Source organism: Lampetra planeri, chromosome 4 (assembly GCF_965212315.1).
Source record: "Lampetra planeri chromosome 4, kcLamPlan1.2.h2, whole genome shotgun sequence".
Taxonomy (NCBI): Eukaryota; Metazoa; Chordata; class Hyperoartia; order Petromyzontiformes; family Petromyzontidae; genus Lampetra; species Lampetra planeri.
The window spans coordinates 3,615,992-3,624,202 of record NC_136110.1 but is presented as its reverse complement, the minus strand read 5'-3'; the positions used below and the strand labels follow the sequence as shown (position 1 = coordinate 3,624,202).

Genomic DNA, 8,211 nt, shown 5'->3' with positions numbered 1-8,211 from the left:
CCCTGATAAAACTCAACGTTTAACCTACTCACGCCGGCTTGTGCTTGCCCTCAGGCATATTTGCGGAATACACCACGCCGCCGTTGACCCTGGCCATTGACCGAGCAACCCAAAGTTCCTACCAGCTCCCTCCGCAGGAATGTGTTAACTTCCCATTTGACAACTTTTCCCACGAGATTGCAAGTGTATTTAAATATGGGAATATATGTTTTTATGGAAATGTTAATTCATAGCTGCATGTGAACATGCGGAGGCGAAAGGTACTCTAGAAAAAGACGTATGTCATTTTCATCTTAAGTGTTCCACGGTGCAACGAAAATTGTATTTGTACAAATGCTGAATACTACACAAAGTATTTAATAAGCGGTAAAGCACATTCGTTGCCGAGCCACGTTTTATTGAATTAGTAAATTGAAAGAATATATTACGAATGTGGTATTTTGTGAATGTTCACAACTGCAAAGAATGTGATGGATGATCTGATCACTTGGCTCTGCCCTGAGCTTGTCCACTATAATTTACATTGGGTAGGCGTGCCGTTGAAGGGTTTGTGGGGAAATACATCTCAAAGGGATTCCCATTTTATTGCATAAACGGATGATTGAGTGTGTTTGAGCAGTCCATGATAAAGGGTCATTTGAGTCCGATCCGATCCCTCTGGTTGTGTATAAATAGTTCAGATTGTTATAGGCCATAGATTTGCAGCCTAAAATAGTACGATTTTCATATTGAAATTTTTTTTTTAATACACTGCCAAAACATTGGTTATGCAACATTTCTCAGGAAAATGCGGTTGGGATTGAAAAGTAGTCTTGAAATGGACATGTTTTGACCGGCGTTGCCACTTACATTTATATATTTCTCCTTACTGAAAACGTACAATTGGAAACAAGGTCGAAAATTATTTAGATATGTTTACAATATTGACAATCATGCATGTTATTAAATCTTACAATAAACAAGTTAACATTGCCTAAATTGTAAATGTTAAAAACATGACGATGTATTTTATTTCGGAGGATACAAAGTTATGTTGAATTGACTGAATATATTTCCAAACAATTTGACATTACAAGTCAAGACTTCACATACATTACAATATGCAGAATACATCCTGCATGTAATCCTAAGCAGACTGGACCAGAGTCACTTGCTTCTAAGCCGAGTTGTCCTTTTCCAAAATTGTATCCCCATTGTGCTCTCATCACACCGCGGGGCAAATTGTGCACTTGTTAGAGAATTGCCTTTGGAAGTGGAGACGACAGAGCTACCTCCGATTCCTTTTCGTGACCTCTGGTTTACACAATAGGGGGGAAGCACATCAACCGCCCTGCCACATAGCTAATGTCAATCACTTAACAGTCAAACTGGTATCTATATTCCTTACAAATGGAATTCGGCTAAATTAATTTCAGAATAAAATATATTGGTATTCTTGGTTCTTTCGGTAAAGTCGCGTAGAAGGGAAATAAAAATATAAAACAATAAAAATTATCACGACGTTTTGACTGCAACACAAGCAATCATCATCAGGTGTGAAATCCACAGCAAGAAAATTTTTAAAAAGTGGCGGTTTTTCCGAACGTCGGATTTCACACCTGATGATTGCTTGTGTTGCAGTCGAAACGTCGTGAGAATTTTTATTGTTTGATATTTTTTATAATTTCCCTTCTACGTGACTTTACCGAAAGAACCAAGAATATGAATCCCTGCAGTCACGAAAGCTTTAAATCAAAAAATATATTGGTGTTGGGTTTTTGTTATCATGCAGTCATTGGTGACCGGGCTGAGACCAACACGCGGCACAAGTTTAACCACGAGGCTTGTATCAACACTGGACCCGGTCACCTCAGCCAGATTCAAAACCGTTGAAACACGACCTTGACAATTTATTACATTCATGGCAATGGAGCTATTCGCATGTTTTTTTTTGTTGTGGCAAAAATTCGGACTAAAAGAAAATCATTCGGCAGTGTACATGAATCAGGCACCTATATTGGTCTTCAAACTTTTCTCAATGTCTGTATTTGAAGCTTTCGTGACTGCAGGAATCCATGCTCTTTGGTTCTTTCGGTAAAGTCACGTAGGTAGATTTTTTTTATCACGACGTTTCGATCGGAACACAAGCGACCGTCATCAGGGGAGACAATCACAGCAGGGAAACTGCTGAATCAGGTGCCAGTTTATCGACGTGACTTTACCGAAAGAACCAAAAGAGTATTTATTCAATGTCTAAATACAATAACGGACTATTCACTGCATACTTTTTCGTCCTCGTGATATCAAGCTACGCGATGTGTTTACCGGTCCCAAGTTAGGACTCAAGCTCCCAAAGATACAGCACCGTGAAGCTAAACATCGGTCATCATATCGAACAAACAAGACCCGATTACAACCGCCCACCCCTGCATCGGAGAGCTAATCACGCCATTCAATCTAGTCAGCCTTCCTACGCAGCTCACTCAACTAAACACACTTTCATCTTCTTGGTTCTTTCGGTAAAGTCACGTAGAAGGGAAATAATAAAATAATAAAAGCAAAACATAATAAAATTCTCACGACGTTTCGGCCCCAACGCAAGCAGCCGTCCTCAGGTGAAGAACAGGGCGGTCCTCCTCTAACCCAGCTTAAATATAAGCTGCCAAGCTTGGTGGTATTCATTCAGACTCTGTCTTTCCAACAGCCCTGTTCTTCACCTGAGGACGGTTGCTTGCGTTGTGGCCGAAACGTCGTGAGAATTGTATTTTATAATGTTTTATTTGTATTATTGTATTATTTCCCTTCTACGTGACTTTACCGAAAGAACCAAGAAGACGAATCCCTGCAGTCACGAAAGTTTTAAATCGAAAATTAAACACACTTTGTTAAGCCACTTGAAGGCGTACGAAAAAAGTGCAGCTTCAAACGACCGAGCGAACCTCGTGCTGTATTGCAATACCCCGCGTCCTGAGTGTTTTAAAGCAGGCCGAGGGGCTCTCAGTACATGAGGACTTCGGTGTTTGTGGCGGGACTTGTGGCTTTGGTGGCGGCCTGCCTCTCCTCCAGATGCACGTTGTGGTAGGCGTACGTGATGGCCATGGACACCGCGCAGCTGAGCAGAGCGCCCAACAGTAGCCAGTACGGCGTTCCGTAGGTGTAGCCGCTGATGCTTTCCTCCGGGATCAAATCCAGGAATACCTCCGTCATGCCAGACGTCTGTGCCGCCACGGGGAATATGATGAGCGCCAGCAGGCAGCAGCCACCTGCACGGGGGAGGGCGAAGGGGAAATGCCACGTGGAGCGAAAATGACATGAAACCCACTCTGTGTCGCTTCTTCTTGGTTTTTTCGGTAAAGTCACGTAGAAGGGAAATAATAAAATAATAAAAATAAAACATTATAAAATACAATTATCACGACGTTTCGGCCACAACGCAAGCAGCCGTCCTCCGGTGAAGAACAGGTCTGTCGGAAAAACAGCGTTCTTCACCTGAGGACGGTTGCTTGCGTTGTGGCCGAAACGTCGTGAGAATTGTATTTTATTATGTTTTATTTTTATTATTTTATTATTTCCCTTCTACGTGACTTTACTGAAAAAGCCAAGAAGATGAATCCCTGCAGTCACGAAAGCTTTAAATCGAAATCTGTGTGGCTTGTCACGGTTTTAACCCCCCCATAAAATAAAACAACTGGCGCGGTTGATCCACTCCGGTTGTGACACTGTCGCGTGTTTATTTATGCTGGATTTCAACTGAGTGTGGTGGGGAGCGGTGTGTGTGTGTTTAAGTGCGCTGAGCCTTGTGGATGAGTTTGTAAGATTCCCTGCCACAGCGAACTAACATCGCGCGGTTGTGGCAGAACGGCACATTCGCTTTTCCTGCATGGGCGAGCAACGCGCATAAAAATCAGCTTAACGCGTAGTAAGGATTTCGCGACCAGTATCATCCATAATACAGGCTTTTTTGGGTTAGATCGCGTAAGGGGCCGTCCATAAATTACGTAACGCCGATTTTTGACCCCCCCTCGTCACATGGAGTCACAAGGCGTCACAAAAAGTCAGACCCCCCTCAAATATGACGTCACAAAGCTCTGCCCCCCCCCCAACCATATTTCCATTTTGAAAATTAAACGTGCTTCAAATCACTTTAAACTGTTGTCATTGTAGTGCGTATTTAATGTGGCGCTGCACTCTGATGTTGTAGGAGAAAACATTTATTAAAATGGAGGCGTTGGGAAGCTGAAATTTAGCATACAACTCACTTGAAAATATTAAACGTCTAACTAAAACTGCAGATGTTTATAATATATTGAAATTCTCTTATAATTATAAAATATAAAAAGTTATAACTATAAAAAAAATACTTGAAACTTTGTAATAGAACGAAGTAAAATGGAGAGTACAATTATAAAAATCACATATTCATTCCACAGAATGAAAAGCCCTGGTAGAATCATTAGAATCAAAATGTTTAATAACAATCATTCAAAAAAATTCAAAATGTATGCTTCTCCATTCTCCCAATGAGAAGCAAAATGCTCCTTCATGAAATAAATAAAAGGTGACCTTAGTAATTTAAATAATCAAATAGTTAATAATGGAAATTTATCAAAATTTGTGTTGTTATAACAATGTTATTGTTTATATTAATTTAAAGTTGCGCATTTTGATGTTACGTCACATTTCTCAACCCCCCCCCCCTCGTCACACGTCGTCACAAATGTCTGACCCCCCCTAGGTGTGTGACGTCATTTATGGACGGCCCCTAAATATCAAAATGTGTCGTTAAACCCACCACCACCAGACACAGCCAACAAGTAAGGGTTGTCACGTAAACAGAACGTGCCAATTCGTCACTAGTACAGCACATCGGTGTGTTGGAGAGCCAAGCCACAACATTTACAATCTGAGTACGACGTTTCGCCAGTAATTACAACTAGCTTCATCGGGCGACAGCCAGATTTGTGGAGAAATCCTCCTGTATTATGAACTCGCATAATTGGCGAAAATATTGGCCGCATACAGATACAGCTCAGCGTTCACGACGTTTTGAATGTGTTGGGATCTGCATTCGCACCAGCGAGGTGTCGGGGTTATAGTAAGCAGGTCATCGTACCGCACACAGAGATCCAGATGTAGAGCCCCCGGGGGCCCTGGATGTTGTGGTATGGGTTGGTGAGGCCGTTGATGAACGCGAAGAGACACTTGATGACCGCGAAGAGCACTCCCACGACGAGGAACAACATCTGGAAGGCGTAGGCTACCTGGCTCGTGCCCTTTTCTCCGTCCGTATTGAACAGTTGATCGATGACTGTCAAACAAACAACCCGCCACAGCAAAGGCAGGGTTCGTTTTGTGAACGGAGATATATGCGAACAAACATGTTTAATTCGTGCATGGTTTTCTCTTGTCGCAGACAATTCATGGAAGTGTTAGTCAAACGTACCGAATATTTTCACTGTATCAGCAGCAACACCGGTGCCGTTCGAGAGAGTGATCTCACAACATTTAAATGGGACGCGACATTTCGGTGGTGATTACATCCATCCATCATCATCATGTCATTAGCAAGCGCTCGGATCTCGAGTGAAGGCACCTCCTGACATCAGCGGCACAGTCATGCACGTGATGTAGTTTAATCATTATTAGTGTCGATTGGTTGTGATTGGCAAGTTAGGTTCGTCTAATAAGGAGAGTCGATTTCGCTGTTGGTGAAAATATCCTTTCCGAAATCATGTTATGTGTCCAGTAATGCGTTGGTCATGAAACTGAGCATTAATCTATTAAATTAATGTTATGGGGATTCGCAAAACATATATGTACTGTAACATGAATGTTTTGAGTGGGAGAAGATCAAACATGACGACGATTATGATACCCATCAACGCATAACTAACTGGCGAGACGACACCATTGGAACCTCCTTTGAAAGTAGCAAAATATGATAATTGGTTTTTGTACCCTTTTATCTGGCAACAAAACGTACAACTTTTTTTTACAAGGAGTCATGTTTGCATTGACCACAATACCTGCGGTCGGAATGCAAACAAAAAAATATAACTCTGATAATGTATGCACTGTCCTTGAAATTGATTGGTCCACACCCAAGACAGCTTTTCTTAGAGCCTAGTCTCACATGGTGTTGGACCAGATGACGCCAAAAGGCGAACTCGACAATCTAAATCGGTGCAGGCATCTTTGTTGCAGGCAGAAACAAAACGCTGCTGGAAAGGTCCACGTTTCGATGGTCCGACATTTTACTTTTACAATACAGGGTAGAATAGATCCATATCAATTAATAGTTTCACTGTAATCGAGGTAGCATTATAAACATCTGAGCTGCCATTTGTAAAATACTCAAGCGTGTGTGGTTTTCTTTTTATAGAAACTTCATAAAGCAAACACTTTGGAGTACAATCCATCACTATGGGATGTGAGGTCTAAGCTGTAATCCTTCAGAATGAAATTAACAAAACTGATGGTGCTTGTGCTTTAACCTGCTCAAAAACACACACACATGTGCCACTTGAATTTAATATCAACGGGAACATGTAACAAATGCTGAATATGATAAGTACAATTATTGAGAAACACTCAATTGTAATATATAGCAGCGGGGTGTTCCTGAGTAAACGAGCGTAATCATCACATGAAGCACGGTGAACTATTTATCTGCTCAAGGACAGGTCCCTCAATCCCAAATGATCGCCTGCCCAACCTCTTTACCTTGCGACACCACACGCCATACTCGGGACTTTTTGTGTCAGAAGTAGACATAAGGGCAGTCGAGGTGGTTGCACTTTTCTTTGCTCAAGAAATACACTCTCGTGGAATCGATGCCCTGTAAAATCAAACGGAGGTGAATCCTTACCTTGAAAATCCGTATCCACCATACCTATTCCTCTGTTGACGATGTATTTTCCAGAGAACATTCCGTAGTAGCTGGTGGCATGGAACGCGGTGGCATTGGCGGTATTGTTCGGATGGAACGTCACTTTGACGGAAACCCATCTTGTGGAGCCCAGCGAAATGCCAAGCATGACGATCGTGCCAATGCTGACGAATCCCGCTGGAAGAAAATATGCCTTTTTCCGAGCAGACACCATGATGGCAAGCGAAACGAGGTTTTTTTTATTTCAGCCTCACTCAAATGGAGGACGCAATGCTAAGGCGATGCGAGAACGTCCCTTGTCCACGACGCTTTATTGCCCCGGTGAACTCACGACGGCAGAAACGCCCAGGAACTTTGGACCTTGTTGCTCACAGGCCCGGGGTACAGTCCAATTTATAAGCACCACCGATAACGTGTGAGTGACACACGGTCATGCATTGGTAGTGTAATGTTTAGCTGCTATTGCTTCCGAAAGTAAAATCTGCCCGCTGTACATCCTCTATGTTGACATCGATCAGTTATATGCATAAACCATCATCACGCGAACTCCGGTCATCGTCGCAGTGGCTTTTGTCTATCCATAAAACAGACGGTCACTGCATCGCGTGCTTTCAGGTGCGCTTCTGCGGCCGTCTGGAACGCTCGTGGTGTAGGCCAATCAGTTTCAAAGACAATGCATACATTATTATAGCATGTTTGTTTGCATGTTCACCACGAGTACTGGGTGTGGTTAATGCAGACATGATTCCTTGAAAAAGGTTCATATTTGGTGTTTGAACATCTTAACACCTGTTTTATTACCAGAAAGGGTAAACACATATTCTTTTTTTTAGTGTTGTCTTTGCTTTGCGCTCCGTCTTAAATCCACGTGTTCCCATTTTACACAGTGTAATTCCCAGCATGATTCTGTCCCGTTTTTTATTGTGTATATACTCATAAGTTAATGTGTGAAACATTGTACAGACAGAGCGTCAATGATAACACAGGAGCCAATGTGCGTGCGTCTGTGTACACACAGTCCATGCCACGTTTCCACCACAATAGGAATTAGACCCGAGCCGTGCCCAGGCCGTTCCGGGGCGGGTTCGGCATGCCTCCGTGAGCTCGGTCGGCCTTCTCCGTTCTCACTCACAAAGGAAAGGCATGATCATTTTTTGGGTTAGACTATTCCACTGAAAGTTGATATCAAAATGTTATTGATGATTTTCATTTTTAAAATAAAGCAATGGCCCTTGAGCGGACCTAAACGAGACACAACGTTGACGACACGCGCCTCGTGACCCCGTGAAGTCACGATTGTTTACGAGGGTGGCCTGGCTGAAACGTGGGTAGCCCATGCGTGT

At 42.7% G+C, this 8,211-nt stretch overlaps 1 protein-coding gene across 1 annotated transcript; it reads right to left on the bottom strand.

The window, feature by feature from the left end:
• Positions 1 to 376: 376 nt before the first annotated feature.
• CLRN3 (clarin 3) lies at positions 377 to 7,205 on the bottom strand. Its single transcript, XM_078593071.1, has 3 exons — positions 6,848 to 7,205; positions 5,093 to 5,287; positions 377 to 3,242 (listed from the first exon to the last, which is right to left on the bottom strand). Exons 1-3 carry the CDS (start codon positions 7,080 to 7,082, stop codon positions 2,977 to 2,979), a joined length of 696 nt encoding a protein of 231 aa, XP_078449197.1. The 5' UTR covers positions 7,083 to 7,205; the 3' UTR covers positions 377 to 2,976.
• Between the last annotated feature and the right edge of the window lie 1,006 nt (positions 7,206 to 8,211).